At 43.5% G+C, this 26,641-nt stretch overlaps 1 protein-coding gene across 2 annotated transcripts in view; it reads left to right on the top strand.

Annotated features, from left to right (window-relative positions):
• LOC133615346 (myosin-10-like) overlaps positions 1 to 26,641 on the top strand; it is a 215,291-nt gene that overhangs the window by 8,601 nt on the left and 180,049 nt on the right. For both annotated transcript variants that reach the window (XM_061973878.2, XM_061973877.2), the window contains exon 3: positions 3,625 to 3,781. In XM_061973878.2, the coding sequence (XP_061829862.2) occupies positions 3,625 to 3,781 (157 nt within the window). The remainder of the gene's footprint in view (positions 1 to 3,624; positions 3,782 to 26,641) is intronic.

Below are 26,641 nucleotides of genomic sequence, written 5' to 3'. Positions count from 1 at the left end.
CACACTATGTAGACCACTGACTTTATTCTAGTCTTCTTCTGCACACTATGTAGACCACTGACTTTATTCTAGTCTTCTTCTGCACACTATGTAGACCACTGACTTTATTCTAGTCTTCTTCTGCACACTATGTAGACCACTGACTTTATTCTAGTCTTCTTCTGCACACTATGTAGACCACTGTCTTTATTCTAGTACTTACTAGTCTTCTTCTGCACACTATGTAGACCACTGACTTTATTCTAGTCTTCTTCTGCACACTATGTAGACCACTGACTTTATTCTAGTACTTACTAGTCTTCTTCTGCACACTATGTAGACCACTGACTTTATTCTAGTCTTCTTCTGCACACTATGTAGACCACTGACTTTATTCTAGTCTTCTTCTGCACACTATGTAGACCACTGACTTTATTCTAGTCTTCTTCTGCACACTATGTAGACCACTGACTTTATTCTAGTCTTCTTCTGCACACTATGTAGACCACTGACTTTATTCTAGTGCTTACTAGTCTTCTTCTGCACACTATGTAGACCACTGACTTTATTCTAGTACTTACTAGTCTTCTTCTGCACACTATGTAGACCACTGACTTTATTCTCGTACTTACTAGTCTTCTTCTGCACACTATGTAGACCACCGACTTTATTCTAGTACTTACTAGTCTTCTTCTGCACACTATGTAGACCACTGACTTTATTCTAGTACTTACTAGTCTTCTTCTGCACACTATGTAGACCACTGACTTTATTCTAGTACTTACTAGTCTTCTTCTGCACACTATGTAGACCTCTGACTTTATTCTAGTACTTACTAGTCTCCTTCTGCACACTATGTAGACCACTGACTTTATTCTAGTACTTACTAGTCTTCTTCTGCACACTATGTAGACCAACTGACTTTATTCTAGTCAGTGGTCTACATAGTGTGCAGAAGAAGACTAGTAAGTACTAGAATAAAGTCAGTGACTCACTCCATGGCCAGTTGTGTGTTTGGTTCAGCTGCCCAGGGACATTATTTTCCAGTTTATTTGGGTAAGCACTCCATTTATGTTGAAACAGCGTGAGTTAAGTTCCACATTTACGGCACCAAAGTCACTTTCACCTCACTCTCTGGACTTTTGTCTGCTCCAATGTCTCACTCTTCCCTCGTGCTCGCTTTCTGTAAGCAGCAGTTCATCCTCAGTATGTTCAGCTACAAAAAGATAAGGTTGTAAATCCTCATTTGTCCAAAAATAATCCTCTTTGTTGTCTGTTACCAAGTCTGCTATGATTAGAAAACACTCACATTTGTTTCCAGAAGTCGAAACACACATTTGTTGCCAGAAGTCAGAGGTCCGCTGCTGTGGAAACGGAAATAAATGTGTGGAAGAAATTATTAAAATGACCAAAATACAGCAAATATTGTACATATTACATATTGTTATGAAGGTGTCTGTTACTACATTATATATATACTTGCAGTGTGTATATTGTACATATTACATATTGTTATGAAGGTGTCTGTTACTACATTATACATATATATACTTGCAGTGTGTATATTGTACATATTACATATTGTTATGAAGGTGTCTGTTACTACATTATATATATACTTGCAGTGTGTATATTGTACATATTACATATTGTTATGAAGGTGTCTGTTACTACTTTATATATATACTTGCAGTGTGTATATTGTACATATTACATATTGTTATGAAGGTGTCTGTTACTACATTATATATATACTTGCAGTGTGTATATTGTACATATTACATATTGTTATGAAGGTGTCTGTTACTACATTATATATATACTTGCAGTGTGTATATTGTACATATTACATATTGTTATGAAGGTGTCTGTTACTATATTATATATATATACTTGCAGTGTGTATATTGTACATATTGTTATGAAGGTGTCTGTTACTACATTATATATATACTTGCAGTGTGTATATTGTGCATATTACATATTGTTATGAAGGTGTCTGTTACTATATTATATATATACTTGCAGTGTGTATATTGTACATATTGTTATGAAGGTGTCTGTTACTACATTATATATATACTTGCAGTGTGTATATTGTACATATTACATATTGTTATGAAGGTTACTATACTTGGAGGGCTGGTGTCATATCTCCAGGGAGAGTGGCAGATGGACTAGACTGTTATGTAGTCTGTGTTGCTCAGCTGTCACCAGGCCTAGGATCCTCTCCCCTAGATCTGGTTTCACAGTGGAACTATCACCTTCCCTTTCCTGGGTGCTGTTGAGTGATTCCTGCGGTCTGCTGCTCCACTTTTAGGCCTGTGGGATTTGTAGGAAATGATTCTTTCAAATCAAAATGATCTCAGACGTTATAAGCTAGTAGCCGAGTGCAGGGAGAGTGAATTTGACATGAAAGTGACATTTTTATTTTTTGAGTATTGACAGTTTTTAAAAAATATAATCCCACTGTAATGATTGGGGATCCAACTTCAGATCTGTTTATTTTAAGTTTTATTTAAATTTGTTTATTGTATTTTTTTGTTTAATGTCCTTTTTGTCAAAGAAAACTTGTTTTTTTTAATATGGAAAACACACAAAATATGCAATATCTTCCACAGAAAACATTAGAATGCTAACTTTTTGAGTTACGTTTGCAACCGTTTACCCCAGAGTCATATAACTTGGAACCTAACACAAGCTAAATGTTAGCATGCCAACATTAGCTTGCTAGCGTGTTAACATTAGCTAACTTTCTGAGTTACTTTTGCAGCTGTTTACTCCAGAGTCATATAACTTGGAACCTAACACAAGCTAACTGTTAGCATGCTAACATTAGCTTCTAGCATGCTAACATTAGCGTGCTAACTTTCTGAGTTACTTTTGCAACCGTTTACCCCAGAGTCAAATAACTTGGAATGTAACACAAGCTAACTGTTAGCATGCTAACGTTAGCTTGCTAGCGTGCTAACTTTCTGAGTTACTTTTGCAACCGTTTACCCCAGAGTCATACAACTTGGTATGTAACACAAGCTAACTGTTAGCATGCTAAAATTAGCTTGCTAGCATGCTAACATTAGAATGCTAACTTTTTGAGTTGCTTTTGCAGCCGTTTACCCCAGAGTCATATAACTTGGAATGTAACACAAGCTAACTGTTAGCATGCTAACGTTAGCTTGCTAGCGTGCTAACATTAGCGTGCTAACTTTCTGAGTTACTTTTGCAACCGTTTACCTCAGAGTCATATAACTTGGTATGTGACACTTGTTAACTGTTAGCATGAAAACAATAGCATGCTAGCAAACTAACTTAAGCATGCTAACTTTTTCATCTAATTTTACACTTTTTCTATTTCTGCAGCCATACACCTTACAGCCATATTGCTTATGTGACACATGCTAACAATGTTAGCACACATGCTAAGTGTTAGCATTTTAATGTGCGCATGCTAATGTTTTAGGCTAGCTCTGTAGCTCTTTTTGTGCAGTTACACCTAAAACTCACGGGTTCAGACACTCTGCACCATCTTAAAAGCCCGGCAACACCCGGCAACGCCCGGCCAGAGTTCCAGGGCACAGATAGCAGGCCCATCAAATTTTCTAGTTCCATTTCCAATCTTTCCGTGTTGTCTGTCCCAAACTGCAGACATACTCGGGCTTGTTCTGCGTGGTCATCAACCCCTACAAGAACCTGCCCATCTACTCGGAGAACATCATCGAGATGTACCGAGGGAAGAAGAGGCACGAGATGCCGCCTCACATCTACGCCATCTCGGAGTCGGCGTACCGCTGCATGCTCCAAGGTAGGACTCCCCGTTGTGTGTGGTCGCTAAAAGCTGTGTACATGTGGAGTCACGGGTGTTGCTGCCAGGTGTTGACTCTGTGCAGTCTTGTCACTTATGGAGTGTTTCGGTGGGCAAGGAGTTTGGGGTTCTGCAGCATACCCCAGGGATTAATGTGCCAAGAAAGGGTGTGGCATGAAATGTGCGAAATGTGCTGGATTGTCCAACCACCTTGTTTACTTCAGTGACGACCTCCATAAAGTTCAGTGAGCAGGTTGTTATGTGTGTTAACTGCAATTTTTTTTCGTGCCATGACTAGGGAAGGTTGTTTGGATTGGGTTTTCACTCTAAAGCCCCAATTCATATTCATTGACCCAATTTACTCACATTGTTTACTTCCGTGACAACCTTCTTAAAGTTTTGTAATCAGTCAGAAATATCAGGCAGCTAAAACGCACCAAGCATAGATAAGCGTAAAAAGAGTCTTTGGTATTTTCCCATCATGCATTGTTATGGATTTGAATTCTCTATGGTGTTTGGACATTTTTATAATATCCATAACGTTCAGTGAGCAGGTTGTGTTGTGTGTGACCATGTGTGTTGCCCTTTGTTAGTTGCATTTTTTTTTTTTTTTTTGCACCATGACTAGGGACGGTTGTTTGGATTGTGTCATATAAGTAAATGGTGTGCTATTATTTCAAAGCACTTCCAAGGGTCACTGAGCTGGTAAGCTCACATTGTCTTCAAATTTAGTCAAAGTTTTTTACTGAAAATGTATCGATTTAGTCAATGAATCGTTAGTCATGGTCTAATTTGCATAAGTGTCCATGTTAGAATCTCTACAAGTGTCCAATTAGACTAACAGATTTCTCATATAATAAACCATTATCGGCGCTGAAATATGGTATTTTGACGTGCATCGGCCAAACCACCTCATCTGGCTCCTCTCCATGTGGAGGCTTTACTTTGATCTCCTCCCGGATGACAGAGCTTCTCACCCTATCTCGAAGGGAGAGACCCGCCACCCGACAGGGGAAACTCATTTGGGCCACTTGTACCCGTGATCTTGTCCTTCCGGTCATACCCCAAAGCTCATGACCATAGGTGAGGATGGGAACGTAGATCGACCGATAAATTGAGAGCTTTGCCTTCCGGCTCAGCTCCTTCTTCACCAAGACTGACCAATACAGGGTCTGCATCACTGCAGACGCCACACTGATTTGCCTGTCGATCTCGCGGTCCACTCTTCCCTCACTGGTGAACAAGACCCCGAGGTTCTTGAACTCCTCCACTGGGGGCAATATCTCTTCCCCAACCCGGAGATGGCACTCCACCCTTTTCCGGGCGAAAGCCACGGTGCTGATTCTCATCCCAGTCGCTTCACTCTCGGCTGCGAACTGATCCAGTGAGAGCTGAAGATCCTGGCCAGATGAAGCCATCAGGACCACATCATCTGCAAAAAGCAGAGACCTAATCCTGCAGCCACCAAACCGGATCCCTCCAACACCCTGACAGTGCCTAGAATTCTGTTCATAAAAGTTGTAAACTAAATTGGTGACAATGGCAGCCTTGGCGGAGCCCAGCCCTCACTGGAAACAGGTCCAACTTACCGTTGGCAATATGGACCAAGCTCTGACACTGATCATACAGGGAGCGGACCGCCACAATCAGACAGTCCGATACCCCATACTCTCTGAGCATTTTCCACAGGACTTCCCGAGGGACACAATCGAATGCCTTCTCCAAGTCCACAAAATACAGTAAGACTGGTTGGGCAAACTCCCATGCGCCCTCAAGGATCCTGCCGAGAGTATAGAGCTGGTCCACAGTTCCACGACCAGGACAAAAACCACAAGGCTGAGGAGTGTGATCCTACGATAATTGGAACACACCCTCTGTTTCTCCTACTGTCCATAAAAATGATCAACAAAATCGGTGACAAAGGTCCAACCTTGACTGGAAACTGGTCCGACTTACTGCCGGCAATGCGGACACTGATCATACAGGGAGCGGACCGCCACAATCAGGCGGTCCGATACCCCATATTCTCTGAGCACTTCCCGAGGGACACTATCGAATTCCTTCTCCAAGTCCACAAAACACATGTAGACTGGTCGAGCAAACGCCCATGCACCCTCAAGGATCCTGCCGAGAGTATAGAGCTGGTCCACAGTTCCACGACCAGGACAAAAACCACAAGGCTGAGGAGTGTGATCCTACGATAATTGTAACACACCCTCTGTTTCTTCTTCTGTCCATAAAAATGATCAACAGAATCGGTGACAAAGGTCCAACCTTGACTGGAAACTGGTCCGACTCACTGTCGGCAATGCGGACACACAGATCATACAGGGAGTGGACCGCCACAATCAGGCGGTCCGATACCCCATACTCCCTGAGCACTTCCCGAGGGACACAATCGAATGCCTTCTCCAAGTCCACAAAATACAGTAAGACTGGTTGGGCAAACTCCCATGAACCCTCAAGGATCCTGCTGAGAGTATAGAGCTGGTCCACAGTTCCACGACCAGGACGAAAACCACAAGGCTGAGGAGTGTGATCCTACGATAATTGGAACACACCCTCTGTTTCTCCTTCTGTCCATAAAAATGATCAACAGAATCGGTGACAAAGGTCCAACCTTGACTGGAAACTGGTCCGACTTACTGTCGGCAATGCGGACACAGATCATACAGGGAGTGGACCGCCACAATCAGGCGGTCCGATATCCCATACTCCCTGAGCACTTCCCGAGGGACACAATCGAATTCCTTCTCCAAGTCCACAAAATACAGTAAGACTGGTTGAGCAAACTCCGATGCACCCTCAAGGATCCTGCCGAGAGTATAGAGCTGGTCCACAGTTCCACGACCAGGACGAAAACCACAAGGCTGAGGAGTGTGATCCTACGATAATTGTAATACACCCTCTGTTTCTTCTTCTGTCCATAAAAATGATCAACAGAATCGGTGACAAAGGTCCAACCTTGACTGGAAACTGGTTCGACTTACTGCCGGCAATGTGGACACAGATCATACAGGGAGCGGACCACCACAATCAGGCGGTCCGATACCCCATACTCCCTGAGCACTTCCTGAGGGACACTATCGAATTCCTTCTCCAAGTCCACAAAACACATGTAGACTGGTCGGGCAAACGCCCATGCACCCTCAAGGATCCTGCCGATAGTATAGAGCTGGTCCACAGTTCCACGACCAGGACGAAAACCACAAGGCTGAGGAGTGTGATCCTACGACAATTGTAACACACCCTCTGTTTCTTCTTCTGTCCATAAAAATGATCAACAGAATCGGTGACAGAGGTCCAACCTTGACTGGAAACTGGTCCGACTTACTGCCGGCAATGCGGACACAGATCATACAGGGAGTGGACCGCCACAATCAGTCGGTCCGATACCCCATACTCCCTGAGCACTTCCCGAGGGACACAATCGAATTCCTTCTCCAAGTCCACAAAACACATGTAGACTGGTCGGGCAAACGTCCATGCACCCTCAAGGATCCTGCCGAGAGTATAGAGCTGGTCTACAGTTCCACGACCAGGACGAAAACCACAAGGCTGAGGAGTGTGATCCTACGATAATTGGAACACACCCTCTGTTTCTCCTACTGTCCATAAAAATGATCAACAAAATTGGTGACAAAGGTCCAACCTTGACTGGAAACTGGTCCGACTTACTGTCGGCAATGCGGACACTGATCATACAGGGAGTGGACCGCCACAATCAGGCGGTCCGATACCCCATACTCCCTGAGCACTTCCTGAGGGACACAATCGAATTCCTTCTCCAAGTCCACAAAACACATGTAGACTGGTCGGGCAAACGCCCATGCACCCTCAAGGATCCTGCCGGGAGTATAGAGCTGGTCCACAGTTCCAAAACCAGGACAAAAACCTAAACTTTTCTGTGTTTTTTGGACATTAAATACTCTTTTACCTGGACGCTGGAGTCTGAACTAAGTCACCGTCACACTATGCTGTCAGACGTTTCTATTAACGGACTTTTTCAGCATCGTGTTCAAAAAGGTCCACTTTGAGACCTGCATCAGTCTGTCTTCTCCGGACCAAGACTGTCAGTCTGAACGTACGCTTGAAAGGAGTGTTTGCTTTTCTGCCCGTCACACCGTGACCTGGTCACACGCTCACAGCTGCCAGAGTTTGTGTGTGATGGACTCCCTGTTATTGCAGCCCTCCGGCTGGTCTCTGGACTCTGCGGGACCAACAGCTGAGACCATGACTTAAGGGGGCCTGGGATGACAATCGGCAGTACTTCAACCGTCTATTTCCAGGAAAGCTATTTTTGAACTCCCTTTTCCGTGACGTTCTCTTTCCTCCGATTGAAGAGTTAAGTTCCGTGCTTTCACCGTCCGTCGAGCTTTGCGGGCAAACGCATAAATATGTTTGCCTGGATTCGGTACACCGCCATTCTTGTGTTTGACCCCGCGGGAGGTTTTCTTTCTTTTGGAGCAGTGGCCCTCAGAGGAGGAGGGGGCCAGGGTCCAGTGGAATGAGGTCACCACTGTCCCCTTGCTGTGCTAAATTCTACATGCTGAGTCACAGTCGACTTGTCTCGACATCAGCCAGTCACCCGCCACCGGGCAGGGGTGCATCACTATGGATACCTTGGGTGTGTGTGTGTGTGTGTGTGTGTGTGTGTGTGTGTGTGTGTGTGTGTGTGTGTGTGTGTGTGTGTGTGTGTGACCAAAATAACTGGGAGCTCAGATAGAGGTGTCACTTTGTGAGTGACAGGGTTTTAGCTGGCACAAAACGGGACTTTACGCTGGCTTACCTGGCGTTTAATGGTTCCGTGACGACTACTCCTCTCTCAAATCCATCTTTCCCAATAATACACAACAGAATGTACTGCAAACACCGTGAGCTGCTTCTTCATATTTTCATGGATTGCAGCCACGCTTCCGTCAGTCTACCCCAGGCCAGCTGTGGCTATGAAAGTAGCTTACCACCACCAGGTGTGAATGAATGATGGGTTCTACATGTAAAGCGACTTTGGGTACTTAGAAAAGCGATAGGCAATTATTTCATCCGCAAACGCATCAGAAAGTCGTCAACCATCCGCCATCCACCGGACCTAACATTTAATCAGAATCGCATCCGCCCGCACCCGCCCGTTGTTATATATCTAATATAGACGATGCAAGGCATTAGTGAGGTTATAAAGCTTTTGCCTGTTAAAGAAAGGAGACTGATCCAATGCAGTACAGACATTCGCGTGCCACGCTGTCACGACCCAGACGCACACCAGTGCGCAATCATATGGGAGCCGCGCTGAGCGCACCTCCAAGCGCGTCTCGCTGCCGGCGACGGCCGGGTATATGGGCCCGACGCTCCAGCGCCATCCATTTTCAGGGCTAGTTGATTCGGCAGGTGGGTTGTTACACACTCCTTAGCGGGTTCCGACTTCCATGGCCACCGTCCTGCTCTCTATATCAACCAGGGTGAGCCCCACCCCTTTCGTGAGCGCACTGCGCGCGGAGTGACCCCTGTTACGCGCCCCCGGCAACGGGGGTGGCGGGCAGGTAAGCTGCGCGGGCGGAGCGCGCGGAGTGACCCCTGTTACGAGCCCCCGGCCACGGGGGTGGCGGGCAGGTAAGCTGCTTACCTGCTGCGCGTGTCGCCGGCCGCGGCGAAGGCGGACGAGGCGGGGTGTCGGTGTGGTGGGCGCGGTGGTGACCCTGGACGTGCGTCGGGCCCTTCTCGCGGATCGCCTCAGCTACGGCTCCCGGTGGGGCCCTCTCGGGGGAAGGGGCCTCGGTCCCGGACCCCGGCGAGGCGTCCCTTCTCCGCTCCGTAAAAGTGTCCATCGCTTTTCTTTTTTTTTTCTTCTGTTGTGGCATATGCTGCAGGTGCCTGCTCGTTTTTCGTATGTGGGTAACAACATTTAACTATGTATATATATTTACCAATTGGTTTAACTGCCACCCGCCTGACTCTATTTAAAATCAAATTTTTTTAAATTTCATCCGCCCGATGTGGTTGGGGGCGTGGTTAAGATATATATATATAAGAAATACTTGACTTTCAGTGAATTCTAGCTATATATATATATATATATATATATATATATATATATAAAAATAAATAAAAGAAATACTTGAATTTCAGTGTTCATTTATTTACACATATACACACACATAACACTCATCTACTCATTGTTGAGTTAAGGGTTGAATTGTCCATCCTTGTTCTATTCTCTGTCACTATTTCAGAACACACACATTATACAAATATACATTATAAAATCAATAAGAAAACGGGAGCTCTAATTTGGGAGTCTGAATTAGGATCAGAAGTTCCTATATAAACATTGCGCATTCACGTCGCCTTTTTGTGTTGATTACTGCAGCTGTGCACTGGATTCATTCACAAATACAAACTACAACTCACAAACACTTTAGAGTTAGGCTCCACCATCAGAATGTGTACTTAAACTTATAAAGATATCACATGGATATTATTCAGTGAGTTGATTCACCAAAACTAACCTGTTATACAGGAGGAAAAAAGCACACAGGACGTTTCAATTGTTCACAGACTGGTCGCGCTCATCAGAATGACAAGACACTTCCGGTCTGCAGGTGATAGCATTCAATTGGGAAGAAACGCCCTACTGCCCCCTACTGACCAATGTGAATACTGATAAATGTGTAATGACAGCTCCAAAAACGAATTCAAACCACAAAATAAAATAAATAAATCAACACAAAAATGTGACACATTATGGGTGGGTCACATATGCATGTACAGTAGATGGCAGTATTGTCCTGTTTAAAAGTGTCACAACATTGCTGTTTACGGCAGAGGAACTGCTTTACGGTAGACGAAAACTTGACTGCTGTTGTTGTGTGTTGTTGCCGCGCTGGGAGGACGTTAATGAAACTGCCTAACAATAAACACACATAAGAAACCAAGAACTCGCCCTCGATCATTAGCTGTTTATATTGTGGGAAAGCGGACGTGAGAACAGGCTGTCAACACGTCACTCAGGTCCGCATGGAGCTGGAGGGGGCGTGGCCTCCAGCTCCGCCTGAATTTCGGGAGATTTTCGGGAGAAAATTTGTCCCGGGAGGTTTTCGGGAGAGGCGCTGAATTTCGGGAGTCTCCCGGAAAATCCGGGAGGGTTGGCAAGTACCGTATTTTCCGCACCATAAGGCGCCCTGGGTTATAAGCCGCGCCTTCAATGAACGGCATATTTCAAAACTTTGTCCACCTATAAGCCGCCCCGTGTTGTAAGCCGCATCTAACTGCGCTAAAGGAATGTCAAAAAAACAGTCAGATAGGTCAGTCAAACTTTAATAATATATTAAAAACCAGCGTGATGTGGGCGCGCATGGAGTCGTATATCAACATGGACGGAGCTGCGTGAAAAAAGCCACCCGGCCTCTTCGCGTAAACTTACCTTAACCACTCGCTCATCTTTTCTTCATCCATCCATCCCTTCCAGTTAGCTTTTATGATGACGCCGGCTGGAAAGGTCTCTTTTGGCAAGGTCTTCCTTTTGAATATCACCATGGGTGGAAGTTTCTGGCCATTAGCATGGCAAGCTAGAACCACAGTGAAGGATGACTTCTCATTCCCTGTGGTGCGAATATTCACCGTACGTGCTCCCGTTGTATCCACAGTGCGGTTCACAGGAATATCAGTTGCTGTGAAATAGTAATCCGTGTGCGGATGGAGAGATTGCGTCTTTTCATGAACCGGATCCCGGTCGCTTAGTAGGAGCCATTTTGTGGTCTTTACAGATGTAAACACACAAAGGAAATGAAACGTACGGTGATATCCGCGCGCTTTTTCTTCTTCTACGCGGGCGGGTGGTTGCTTACAGTAGAAGAAGAAGCGCTTCCTGTTCTATGGGGGCGGGCGCTTACCTTGGCGGTTGCTTGCGTAGAAGAAGAAGCGCTTCCTGTTCTACCGGGGAAAAAGATGGCGGCTGTTTACCGAAGTTGCGAGACCGAAACTTTATGAAAATGAATCTTAATATTTATCCATATATAAAGCGCACCGGGTTAAAAGGCGCACTGTCAGCTTTTGAGAAAATTTGTGGTTTTTTGGTGCGGCTAATAGTGCGGAAAATACGGTATGCCTGTGGGATGTTCCAAAGAAGTGTTTGATGAGCATTCCTCAACTTTCTCACTCTTTTTTGCCACTTGTGCCAGCTTTTTTGAAACATGATGCAGGCATCAAATTCCAAATGAGCTAATATTTGCAAAAACGAACAAAGTTTGTCAGTGTGAACATGAAATATCTTGTCTTTGCAGTCTATTCAATTGAATATAAGTTGACAAGGATTCTCTTTTTATTGACCATTTACACAACGTGACAACTTCACTGCTTATGGGGTTTGTATTACCTCTCTACTACACTTTTGTCCTCTTTGCTCTCATTGGTTGTGTTTCCAAGCAAAGTGTTGAGGCTGAGAAGAGAAACATTCCTGGCATCTCTGAAGGCATGGGGGTCAAGTCTTGCTCCACATGCAAACATACGACCACAACTTTCTGCTCCGTCTCTCGTCCCTTCGTTCCTCTCCGGTTGGTGGACAAGTCTGGAATTTCTCTCGCTATGTCCCTTCACCACGTGGTCAGGTTGCGGCGGTTAGCCCCCGACATTGCTGACATGGTGAAGTGAAGGATGGCCGAGGGCCAGACACACCAGTCAGATGCTTGCTGGGGAGTCTCCACTATTGACTGCATTCACAGGGCAGATGGCACGAGGCATTCACACATTTGTTGTGATAGCATGCTAACATTAGCATGCTAACTTTTTTTTTTTTTTTAAACCTCATTTTGCAGCCGTTTACCCCAGAGTCGTGTAACTTGGTATATAACACATGCTTACTTTTTTTTAGCTCATTTTGCAACCGTTAACCTTAGTCATGTAACTTGGTATGTGACACATGCTAACTGTTAGCATGCTAACATGAGGATGTTAACTTAAAAAAAAAAAAAAATGTAGTTCATTTTGCAACCGTTTACCCGAGTCGTGTAACTTGGTATGTGACACATGCTAACTGTTGGCATGCTAACTTTTTTTTTTTTTTAGCTAATTTTGCAACCAGACTAACTGTGAGAATGCTAACTTTAGCATGCTGACATCAGCATGTAACTTTAGATTAATTTTGCATCCATTTACCCCACAATCATTGAAATTGGTATATAACACATGCTAACTTTTTTTAGCTCATTTTGCAACCGTTAACCTTAGTCATGTAACTTGGTATGTGACACATGCTAACTGTTAGCATGCTAACATTAGGATGTTAACTTTAAAAAAAAAAAAAAATTAGTTCATTTTGCAACCGTTTACCCCAGAGTCGTGTAACTTGGTATGTGACACATGCTAACTATTGGCATGCTAACTTTTTTTTTTTTTAGCTAATTTTGCAACCGTTAACCTTAGTCATGTAACTTGGTATGTGACACATGCTAACTGTTAGCATGCTAACATTAGGATGTTAACTTTAAAAAAAAAAAAAAAATTGTTCATTTTGCAACCGTTTACCCCAGAGTCGTGTAACTTGGTATGTGACACATGCTAACTATTGGCATGCTAAATGTTTTTTTTTTTAGCTAATTTTGCAACCAGACTAACTGTGAGAACGCTAACTTTAGCATGCTGACATCAGCATGTGACTTTAGATTAATTTTGCATCCATTTACCCCACAATCATTGAAATTGGTATATAACACATGCTAACTTTTTTTTAGCTCATTTTGCAACCGTTAACCTTAGTCATGTAACTTGGTATGTGACACATGCTAACTGTTAGCATGCTAACATTAGCATGCTAACTTTTTTTTTTTTTTTAAACCTCATTTTGCAGCCGTTTACCCCAGAGTCGTGTAACTTGGTATGTGACACATGCTAACTATTGGCATGCTAACTTTTTTTTTTTTTTAGCTAATTTTGCAACCAGACTAACTGTGAGAACGCTAACTTTAGCATGCTGACATCAGCATGTGACTTTAGATTAATTTTGCATCCATTTACCCCACAATCATTGAAACTGGTATATAACACATGCTAACTTTTTTTTTAGCTCATTTTGCAACCGTTTACCTTAGTCATGTAACTTGGTATGTGACACATGCTAACTGTTAGCATGCTAACATTAGGATGTTAACTTAAAAAAAAAAAAAAAAATTTAGTTCATTTTGCAACCGTTTACCCCAGAGTCGTGTAACTTGGTATGTGACACATGCTAACTATTGGCATGCTAACTTTTTTTTTTTTTAGCTAATTTTGCAACCAGACTAACTGTGAGAACGCTAACTTTAGCATGCTGACATCAGCATGTAACTTTAGATTAATTTTGCATCCATTTACCCCACAATCATTGAAATTGGTATAAGACACATGCTAACTGTTTTTTAGCTCATTTTGCAACCGTTAACCTTAGTCATGTAACTTGGTATGTGACACATGCTAACTGTTAGCATGCTAACATTAAGATGTTAACTTAAAAAAAAAAAAAAATGTTAGTTCATTTTGCAACCGTTTACCCCAGAGTCGTGTAACTTGGTATGTGACACATGCTAACTGTTGGCATGCTAACTTTTTTTTTTTTAGTTAATTTTGCAACCAGACTAACTGTGAGAACGCTAACTGTAGCATGCTGACATCAGCATGTGACTTTAGATTAATTTTGCATCCATTTACCCCACAATCATTGAAATTGGTATATAACACATGCTAACTTTTTTTAGCTCATTTTGCAACCGTTAACCTTAGTCATGTAACTTGGTATGTGACACATGCTAACTGTTAGCATGCTAGCATTAGGATGTTAACTTTAAAAAAAAAAAAATTTAGTTCATTTTGCAACCGTTTACCCCAGAGTCGTGTAACTTGGTATATGACACATGCTAACTATTGGCATGCTAACTTTTTTTTTTTTTTTTTTAGCTAATTTTGCAACCAGACTAACTGTGAGAACGCTAACTTTAGCATGCTGACATCAGCATGTGACTTTAGATTAATTTTGCATCCATTTACCCCACAATCATTGAAATTGGTATATAACACATGCTAACTTTTTTTTTAGCTCATTTTGCAACCGTTTACCTTAGTCATATAACTTGGTATGTGACACATGCTAACTGTTAGCATGCTAACATTAGGATGTTAACTTTAAAAAAAAAAAAAAATTTAGTTCATTTTGCAACCGTTTACCCCAGAGTCGTGTAACTTGGTATGTGACACATGCTAACTATTGGCATGCTAACTTTTTTTTTTTTTAGCTAATTTTGCAACCAGACTAACTGTGAGAACGCTAACTGTAGCATGCTGACATCAGCATGTAGCTTTAGATTCATTTTGCATCCATTTACCCCAGAATCATGTAACTTGGTATGTGACACATGCTAACTGCTAGCATGCTAACATTAGGATGTTACCTTTTTTGAGCTAATTTTGCAACCGTTTACCTCAGACTCATACAACTTCGTACCTGACACATGTTAACTGTTACCATGTTAACTGTTAGCATGTTAACTGCTAGCATGCTAACATTAGCATGCCATTTCCTTTTTCAGCAGAGGCATGTAACTTGATATGTGACACATGCTAACATCAGCATGCTAACATTTTAGGCAAAATTTGCAACCGTTTACCCCAGAGTCATATAGCTTGGTACATGACACATGCTAACTTTTTTAGCTCATTTTGCAACAGTTTACCCCAGAGTTGTGTAACTTGGTATGTGTCCCACGCTAAGTCTTAGCATGCTAACATCAGCATGCTAACTCTTTTAGCTAATTTTTTACAACTGTTTACCCCAGAGTCAAGTAAGTTTGCACATGACACATGTTAACTGTTAGCATGCTAACGTCAGTATGTCAACGCTATCGGGTTCAGGTCAGGACTCTGTGCAGGCCAGTCAAGTTCATCCACACCAGACTCTGTCATCCATACAGTCATGTTGGAAGAGGCCTGGATTTGTCCAAAATGTTTTGGTATCCTGGAACATTCAAAGTTCCTTTCACTGGAACTAAAGGGCCAAGCCCAATTCCTGAAAAACAACCCCACACCATAATTCCTCCTCCACCAAATTTCACACTCTGCACAATGCAGTCCAAAATGTATCGTTCTCCTGGCAACCTCCAAACTGGATTTGTCCAAAATGCTTTGCTATCCTGGAGCATTCAAAGTTCCTTTCACTGGAACTAAGGGGCCAAGCCCAACTCCTGAAAAACAACCCCACACCATAATTCCTCCTCCACCAAACAATGCAGTCCGAAATGTAGCGTTCTCCTGGCAACCTCCAAACCCAGACTGGTCCATCAGATTACCAGATGGAAAAGTGTGATTCATCAGTCCAGAGAAGGTGTGTCCACTGCTCTCGAGTCCAGTGGTGATGTCCTTTACACCACTGCATCCCACGCTTTGCATTGGACTTGGTGATGTATGGCTTAGATGCAGCTGCTCGGCCATGGAAACCCATTCCATGAAGCTCTCTGCGTACTGTACGTGGGCTAATTGGAAGGGGACATGAAGTTTGCAGCTCTGTAGCAACTGATTTTGCAGAAAGTCTTTGCACTATGCTGACCTCTCTGTCAGTTTACCTGGCCTACCACTTGGTGGCTGAGTTGCTGTTGTTCCCAAACTCTTCCAGTTTCTTATAATGAAGTTGACTTTGGAATATTTAGGAGCGAGGAAATTTCACGACTGGATTTGTTGCATTCTTTGACAGTTCCACGCTGGAAATCACTGTTTGTAGAAACAGTCTCCATGCCTAAGTGCTTGATTTGATACACCTGTGATTAGTGATTAGGACACCTGATTCTCATCATTTGGATGGGTGGACAAATACTTTTGGCAATATAGTGTGTCTGCGCCTCATAGTCCGGTGCTGCTAAAATATCACAACGAGGCAAATACAATAAAAGGTGTGTTATTGTTTGTGTTTTGGTCGAGTTTGCTCACTGCAGCGCTCTTCTGTTCAAAGCTTTAAAGCGGAAGTACAAGTACTTTTTTTGTTTCTACTCGTATGGATTTTTCATTCATCCCTCAGTTTTACAATATAACTAAAACTATTCTTACTTACTAAAGCGTCCAATGTGTGATGTCTGTAGGAGTGTTTTCATGCATATTTGTACGTGCTATCGTAATGTAATCGAGCTAGCGTCGTTAGCATGAGCTAATATGCTAACACGTTTACGAGTGTCTGTGTTAGTATTATTAACTTACGATAACATTCTTTTTTACAACCGATGTTGTGGATCGGTGGAGGGAATACTTCGAAGACCTCCTCAATCCTACCAGCACGTCTTCCTATGAGGAAGCAGGGCCTGGGGAATCTGTGGTGGGCTCTCCTATTTCTGGGGCTGAGGTTGCCGAGGTAGTTAAAAAGCTCCTCGGTGGCAAGGCCCCGGGGGTAGATGAGATCCGCCCGGAGTTCCTTAAGGCTCTGGATGTTGTGGGGCTGTCTTGGTTGACAAGACTCTGCAACATCGCGTGGACATCGGGGGCGGTACCTCTGGATTGGCAGACCGGGGTGGTGGTTCCTCTCTTTAAGAAGGGGAACCGGAGGGTGTGTTCCAACTATCGTGGGATCACACTCCTCAGCCTTCCCGGTAAGGTCTATTCAGGTGTACTGGAGAGGAGGCTACGCCGGATAGTCGAACCTCGGATTCAGGAGGAACAGTGTGGTTTTCGTCCTGGTCGTGGAACTGTGGACCAGCTCTATACTCTCGGCAGGGTCCTTGAGGGTGCATGGGAGTTTGCCCAACCAGTCTACATGTGCTTTGTGGACTTGGAGAAGGCATTCGACCGTGTACCCCGGGAAGTCCTGTGGGGAGTGCTCAGAGAGTATGGGGTAACGGACTGTCTGATTGTGGCAGTTCGCTCCCTGTATGATCAGAGCTTGGTCCGCATTGCCGGCAGTAAGTCGGACACGTTTCCAGTGAGGGTTGGACTCCGCCAAGGCTGCCCTTTGTCACCGGTTCTGTTCATAACCTTTATGGACAGAATTTCTAGGCGCAGTCAGGGCGTTGAGGGGATCTGGTTTGGTGGCTGCAGGATTAGGTCTCTGCTATTTGCAGATGATGTGGTCCTGATGGCTTCCTCCGGCCAAGATCTTCAGCTCTCACTGGATCGGTTCGCAGCCGAGTGTGAAGCGACTGGGATGGGAATCAGCACCTCCAAGTCCGAGTCCATGGTTCTCTCCCGGAAAAGGGTGGAGTGACATCTCCGGGTTGGGGAGGAGATCTTGCCCCAAGTGGAGGAGTTCAAGTACCTCGGAGTCTTGTTCACGAGTGGGGGAAGAGTGGATCGTGAGATCGACAGGCGGATCGGTGCGGCGTCTTCAGTAATGCGGACGCTGTATCGATCTGTTGTGGTGAAGAAGGAGCTGAGCTGGAAGGCAAAGCTCTCGATTTACCGGTCGATCTACGTTCCCATCCTCACCTATGGTCATGAGCTTTGGGTCATGACCGAAAGGACAAGATCACGGGTACAAGCGGCCGAAATGAGTTTCCTCCGCCGAGTGGCGGGTCTCTCCCTTAGAGATAGGGTGAGAAGCTCTGTCATTCGGGGGGAGCTCAAAGTAAAGCCGCTGCTCCTCCACATCGAGAGGAGCCAGATGAGGTGGTTCGGGCATCTGGTCAGGATGCCACCCGAACGCCTCCCTAGGAAGGTGTTTCGGGCACGTCCGACCGGTAGGAGGCCACGGGGAAGACCCAGGACACGCTGGGAAGACTATCTCTCCCGGCTGGCCTGGGAACGCCTCGGGATCCCCCGGGAGGAGCTGGACGAAGTGGCTGGGGAGAGGGAAGTCTGGGCTTCCCTGCTTAAGCTGCTGCCCCCGCGACCCGACCTCGGATAAGCGGAAGAAGATGGATGGATGGATGGAACATTCTTTTTGTATTGTTTCAGTTTCCTAAATTCACTCAAACGTCACCGTGGAGTTATTGAGTCTGTTTAGCTGATTGGAGAGCTACCTTGTGCAGCTAGTGGGTCCATGACCATGACTTCTGTTTTGTTTGATCAGCCGTTTTACCGCCTTGTTACAGACACCGTTTGGGAACAATTAAGGTACTTTCTGTGTAAATAACTCATTTCACAACGTATATATCTCATAGTCTGCTGCAGCTAATATATGAAAACAATGTTTTTCTCATACCGTTGAGTGGGTGTGGCTTATATACCGGTGCCGACTATAGTCTGTCAAATACAGTACTAAAGTATCCGTGTGAAAGGGTGAATTCTCCCAGCAGGAATGTGGAGGAACATGAGAGTGGGAGCACAATTACGCTCCAACACAGACATGATCAGCAGGACTGCAACATAAAGTGAGGACAGACAGGGCTGAGTTATGGGGGAGATGGCAAATTGAGAGGGGGCAGCGAGCATTGTGCTGCACAAAGGGGTCTTTGTGCGCTCTGAAGGGGGCTGGGACCCGTGTGCTGCGTGGGTGTGGCCGCAGACTCCCCAAATCTACCCTTGGAAACGCGGCCTCTCTCCGGGGCAGCCAAGGCCGGAGAGCACAAGTGTGACGTGACAGGTGTGTTTAGGGGGGGTACTGTGACGTGACAAATGTGTTTAGGGGGGCGGGTATTGTGATGTGACAAGTGTGTTTAGGGGGGGTACTGTGACGTGACAGGTGTGTTTAGGGGGGTACTGTGACGTGACAAGTGTGTTTAGGGGGGGTACTGTGACGTGACAGGTGTGTTTAGGGGGGGTACTGTGACGTGACAGGTGTGTTTAGGGGGGTACTGTGACGTGACAAGTGTGTTTAGGGGGGGTACTGTGACGTGACAGGTGTGTTTAGGGGGGGTACTGTGACGTGACAGGTGTGTTTAGGGGGGGTACTGTGACGTGACAAGTGTGTTTAGGGGGCGGGGGTACTGTGACATGACAAGTGTGTTTAGGGGGGGGGTACTGTGACGTGACAGGTGTGTTTAAGGGGGGTACTGTGACGTGACAAGTGTGTTTAGGGGGGTAGTGTGACGTGACAGGTGTGTTTAGGGGAGGTACTATGACGTGACAGGTGTGTTTAAGAGGGGTACTGTGATGTGACTAGTGTGTTTAGGGGGGGTACTGTGGCGTGACAGGTGTGTTTAGGGGGGGTACTGTGGCGTGACAAATGTGTTTAGGGGGGAGGGTATTGTATCGTGACAAGTGTGTTTAGGGGGGGTACTGTGACGTGACAAGTGTGTTTAGGGGGCGGGGGTACTGTGACGTGACAGGTGTGTTTAGGGGGGTACTGTGACGTGACAAGTGTGTTTAGGGGGGGATACTGTGACGTGACAGGTGTGTTTAGGGGGAGGTACTGTGACGTGACAGGTGTGTTTAGGGGGGGTACTGTGACGTGACAGGTTTGTTTGGAGGGGTACTGTGACATGACAAGTGTGTTTAGGGGGGGATACTGTGACGTGACAAGTGTGTGTCTGACTTCCTGTGGCACAATAAACCTTTGCCCTGTGATATCAGACGTGCCACCTGGATGAACACGCACTTGAGAACAGTCTTGTTCTGTTGGATGATGGCAGGTCTCACCTTCACAAAGAGCCTCTGTGACCAAACATCTGCTAACGTTTACATTGCCAAAAGCTTTCTGCCATATCTCCTGCAACAACTCTGTCCTCTAATGAGGTAACACTCAGACAACATCCACAACCACACCCAGACAACATCGACAACCACACCCAGACAACATCGACAACCACACCCAGACAACATCCACAACCACACCCAGACAACATCGACAACCACACCCAGACAACATCCACAACCACACCCAGACAACATCAACAACCACACCCAGACAACATCGACAACCACACCCAGACAACATCCACAACCACACCCAGACAACATCGACAACCACACCCAGACAACATCCACAACCACACCCAGACAACATCAACAACCACACCCAGACAACATCCACAACCACACCCAGACAACATCCACAACCACACCCAGACAACATCGACAACCACACCCAGAGAACATCGACAACCACACCCAGACAACATCCACAACCACACCCAGACAACATCGACAACCACACCCAGAGAACATCGACAACCACACCCAGACAACATCCACAACCACACCCAGACAACATCGACAACCACACCCAGACAACATCGACAACCACACCCAGACAACATCGACAACCACACCCAGACAACATCGACAACCACACCCAGACAACATCGACAACCACACCCAGACAACATCGACAACCACACCCAGACAACATCGACAACCACACCCAGACAACATCGACAACCACACCCAGACAACCACACCCAGACAACATCCACAACCACACCCAGACAACATCCACAACCACACCCAGAGAACAAAAAATGTTATTGTACATGAAACATATGTTTATTATTGTAATTTAACTGTAAAAAATGTATTATTAATCTACTTGTTCATTTACTGTTAATATCTGCTTAGTTTCTGTTTGAACATGTTCTATCTACACTTCTGTTAAAATGTAATAATCACTTATTCTTCTCTTCTTTGATACTTGACATTAGTTTTGGATGATACCACACATTTAGGTATGGATCTGATACCAAGTAGTTACAGGATCATACATTGGTCATATTCAAAGTCCTCATGTGTCCAGGGACGTATTTACTGACTTTATAAACATTATATGAGTTTTTTAAAAAGGGAAAAAAGATTTTGACGATAAAAATATGGATGTAATCATAGTAGTATCGACTAAATGCACTCTTGTACTTGGTATCATTACAGTGGATGTCAGGTGTAGATCCACCCATGGCATTTGTTTACATTGTGACGGCGGTGAGCTATTGTATCCTCCTACGGTGTGTAGTGAAGCATGTTTAGCTATTCCTCGTCCTCCAGTGATAATGCTACTTGTAAGAAACTCACTTTATTTGTCGCCATGGAGACAAGGATTAGTGATTTAGAAGTAGCTAAAACACTGTGGATGGATGTTAGCCATGTCTTAAAGCAGCTCTTCCTGAGGGTGTTTCAGTGTTATAACTTCACCTTTATCTTGACTTTTTACACCAAAATGCGTCCATTCTCTCTTTTCTGTCTACACACTGTGTCTGCTTGTAAGTACTCTGTGTGTGTGCGCTGCCCAACATGCTCCTCTGCTCCTAAAACCAGCAATGTCACCACGTCACGCTGACGGGGGAGGGAGACCTTTTTTTTTTTTAGAGGCGGTATAGTACCGAACATGATTCATTAGTATCGCGGTACTATACTAGTACCGGTATACCGTACAACCCTATCAGGTACTATTATAAATCACAGTTGAGGTGACAATGGTGGAGTTACAGATTGGTGATGCCTTCCTTTCTTTCTTTCTTTCTTTAGTTTATTTGGAACATGAACACACTTACATCATAATACATCACACAATTTCATATCATTTCATTTGACATCATGCCCGAAAAGGAGTAGGAAGAAGCAAAGCTTATTTAATCCTACCCCTTTCCCACTTCAAAGCGTTTACAAATATATAGAATCATTTACTGACCTTTTTATATAATAAAATAACATCTATGAATTAGTATACAACAGTTTTGTAATATGTCATTAATTAATTAATTCAGTCATTATTAACATACTGAGATGAAGAATATCTTATTTTCAATAAGGTTGAAAGTATTTCTCATAATTCTTCTTCTTTGTACTCTGTAAGCACTATTATTTTGAACAAGCTCTTAAACTGGATCATATCAGTACAATTTTTAACTTCTTTACTTAATCCATTCCATCATTTAATTCCACATACTGATATGCTAAAAGTTTTAAGTGTTGTACGTGCATATAAATGTTTTAAATTATTTTTTCCTCTAAGGTTATATTTCTCCTCTTTAGTTGAGAAGAATTGTTGTACATTCTTTGGTAGCAGGTTATAGTTTGCTTTGTACATCATTTTAGCTGTTTGAAATTTGACCAAATCACCAAACTTGAATATTTCTGACTTAATAAATAAATGTTCTCTATATCCAACATGATGTATTATTCTAACTGATCTTTTTTGTAACACGGTTAGCGAATGTAGCGCACATTTGTAGTTATTTCCCCATATTTCTGCACAATAACTCAGATATGGTAACACTAGCGAGCAGTAGAGAATATGTAGTGATTTTTGGCCCAGGACATATTTTGCTTTATTCATTATTGAAATGTTTTTTGCCACCTTATGTTGTATGTTTTGTATATGAGATTTCCAGTTCATTTGATCATCTATTAATACTCCCAAAAATCTAGTTTCTTTTACCCTTTCTATGTCTACTTCGTCTATTTGTATTTGTGTATGATGCTCTTTTCTACTATTACCAAATAGCATTATTTTAGTTTTACTATTCAAAGATAGTCTGTTTTTGTCAAACCATCTTTTTAATTTGTTATTATTTGTATTATCTTCTGTGTGCTCTCTCCTGAACAGAAAGCAGTTGTGTCGTCTGCAAATAAAACCAACTTTAAGTCCTTCGTAACCTTACAAATGTCGTTTATATAAAGATTGAACAATCTTGGTCCCAGTATTGACCCCTGGGGTACACCACAGGATATATCTAGCCGTTAGAGATGCGCGGATAGGCAAATATTTCATCCGCAACCGCATCAGAAAGTCGTCAACCATCCGCAATCCACCCGATCTAACATTTGATCAGAACTGCATCCGCCCGCCATCCGCCCGGTATATCTAATATAGACGATGCAAGGCATTAGTGAGGCACCTGCCAACTACTGCGGTTTTCCCGTAATTCGTACGGTTTTCATCAACCTATTCCGGGTTACGGGTGCAGTGATAAAAAATACGTTTTTTCTTTAATTTAAAAAAAAAAGGGTGAAAACTACGCGAATTGCACCTTGTGCAGACAAGATTTTTCGATCGGACACGGAGGAATTAGCGATGTAAAAGACCACGTTGGGACAAAAAAACACAAGTCTAATGCCGTTGCTAGCGATACAAGTGGAAAACTTTCAACGTTTTTCGTCGCCCAAACAGATTCTTTGGATGTGATAAATGCCAAAGTTTTATTTACGGAGGCAATAATTGAGCATGGATTTCCAATCGCACTGGCTGATCACATGGGACAGTTAAATGTTTGTAATGCAACCTTTAAAAATCATTACGCGGTGATCGCGGTCCCAAAAATAAACTTTTCTTGCATGATAATGTCCAGAAAAATTCGCTTTATATTACTATAGAGTCCTTTTAACGAATGAGTTTGATGGTTTATCACAAACCTTAAATGAAAGAAGTCCTTTCTTCTCCTGCACCATGCATGCGCTTTGGCCTTGCTTCCTGTGTGGTGCGCAATCCTGTCGGCTGTATTTCACAGCACGACATACTGTTAAAAGTGTTTATACTATTTATGCTTTCAAGTCCAAGTTGAAGAAATCTTGTTAAATGTTGACAGCATAACTACCAAAATACAGAAGTATGTCCTTAATATTTTTGCAGTGCTATTTCTGTTGAAAAGTTAAAATGATTACATTAGAGATGTGATGTGCCACTTTTCAAGTGTCTGATGGCTTCAATTCATTTTCATTCATTTTTCATATTTTGAATTCTTTTGAAAGGCTTACAAAAAAACTACATTTGAATTGTAATTCCATGCTATTGACAGGACTATTAATTTTAATGAAGTTAGCTTACCATGTTTACAGTATGATAATTGTGATAGAAATGTGAATTTCGGGGGGTGGCGGGCAGGTATGCTGCTTACCTGCTGCGCGTGACGCCGGCCGCGGCGAAGGCGGACGAGGCGGGGTGTCGGTGCGGTGGGCGCGGTAGTGACCCTGGACATGCGTCGGGCCCTTCTCGCGGATCGCCTCAGCTACGGCTCCCGGTGGGGCCCTCTCGGGGGAAGGGGCCTCGGTCCCGGACACCGGCGAGGCGTCCCTTCTCCGCTCCGTAAAAGTGTCCATCTCTTTTCTTTTTTTTTCTTCTGTTGTGGCATATGCAACAGGTGCCTGCTCGTTTTTCGTATGTGGGTAACAACATTTAACTATGTATATATATTTACCAATTGGTTTAACTGCCACCCGCAAAAAAAAAAAAAAAAAAAAAAAAAAAAAAAAAAAAAATATCTAATTGATCCGCCCGACCCGACCCGCACGCGGATAAAATCTTATTTTTTTAATTTCATCCGCCCGATCCGCGGATAGTCCGCGGACTCCGCGGTTGTGCCCGCAAACCGCGCATCTCTACTAGCCGTGTTGACATATTTTCACCCATCTTTACATATTGCTTCCTGTTGGTTAAATAACTTCTTACCCAATTCAATACCAAACCTCTGATGCCATATCGTTCTAATTTTCGTATTAAAATATCATGATTAATTGTGTCAAATGCTTTTGTTAAGTCCATGAATACTGCGGCCGCACATTCTTTACCATCTATTGCATTGGTAATTAGGGCCCGCACGGCCCATTGCAAAAGGACTCCCTGTGGGAGTCCTTATGCAATGGGACATAAGGACCTATTGAATTTCTAAGGTTTTATTATTATTATTATTATTCTTTCTTATTGTTCCGCAGCTTTGCGCACTACTTTCACCCCCTTAACATGCTTCAAAACTCACCAAATTTTACGCACACATACATAAACTCGAACAAAACTCTTTGGTAAAAAAACCAAACCCCAAAACTCATAAATGCGCTCTAGCGCCCCCTACAATGTAAACTTTTTCTAACTCCCAGTACGAATGTCGTAGAGACATGAAACAAAAACCTCTATGTAGGTCTCACTTACACTTAAATTTTATTAATTTATTTCCTCGGCCAAAAATCTACAGGAAGTTTGCTATTCCCCCTTCAACACTAAATTTTAGTAAAATCAGTCACTTTTGCCTCTTTGAGCTGTAATTGGACCCTCTTAACGTGCTTCAAAACTCACCGAACTTAACGCACACATCAGGACTGGCAAAAAATGTGATCTAATAAAAAAACCTAACCCCAAATTCAAAAATTGCGCTCTACAGCAATTTTTGAATAAAACAGAAAAAACTGCTCCTCGGAAGAAAAAAATTACAAAACTGCCTGTAACTCCCACTGGGAAGGTCGGAGAGACATGAAACAAAAACCTCTCCGTAGGTCTCACTTAGACCTACATTTCATAAATTGACTACCCCCAGCAAAAATCAACAGAAAGTTTGCTATTCCCCCTTCAACACAACATTTTTGTAAAAAACCCTCACCTTTCTTCAAACATTATCTCCTCTGAGCGCGTTTGTTGTTTCGCCTTCAAACTAACACAGGAGAGAGATTGAACCCTTCTGATTAAAAGTTGGTGAAAGAGTTGTGATACCTGCTCCGGTTTTGATTTTATGACCCTTCAAAGACCCGCTGCGCTGATGCTCCTGCTGTGCTGTTTTTTTTAACATGGCTGCTCAAAAGCAGGAAGCACCAACGTGCCCACACAATGCAGACAAGGTAGGTACGCTAGACAAAAGTCTTGGGACACTTCAGACTAAAAGTAGACAAAAGTATTGGGACACTTAGGACTAGCACCTGCCAAATACGCGGGCCCGACCAACGCTGCTTGCAGCTTTAATTTCCTCTGTTATTTTGGTTAGTGCTATTGATGTTGAGATATTTGCTCGGAATCCATATTGGTTCTCCACAAGCGTCCCACTTTTGTTAATAAATAAATCTAATCGACTATTGAATAATTTTTCCAAGATTTTGGAGAATTGTGGAAGTAATGAAACTGGTCTGTAGTTAGTAAACTGGTGTACGTCTCCATTCTTATAAATTGGTACGACTTTTGCAATTTTCATTATGTCAGGGAATTTGCCGGTTAAAAATGATACATTGGTGATATATGTCAGAGGTTCTGAAATGTCTTGTATAACCTTTTTTATCGTTACCATATCTATTCCATGA

Source organism: Nerophis lumbriciformis, linkage group LG22 (assembly GCF_033978685.3).
Source record: "Nerophis lumbriciformis linkage group LG22, RoL_Nlum_v2.1, whole genome shotgun sequence".
In the NCBI taxonomy this organism is placed as follows: domain Eukaryota; kingdom Metazoa; phylum Chordata; class Actinopteri; order Syngnathiformes; family Syngnathidae; genus Nerophis; species Nerophis lumbriciformis.
The sequence above is the reverse complement of the archived record's forward strand: the minus strand, read 5'-3'. Positions and strand labels throughout refer to the sequence as shown.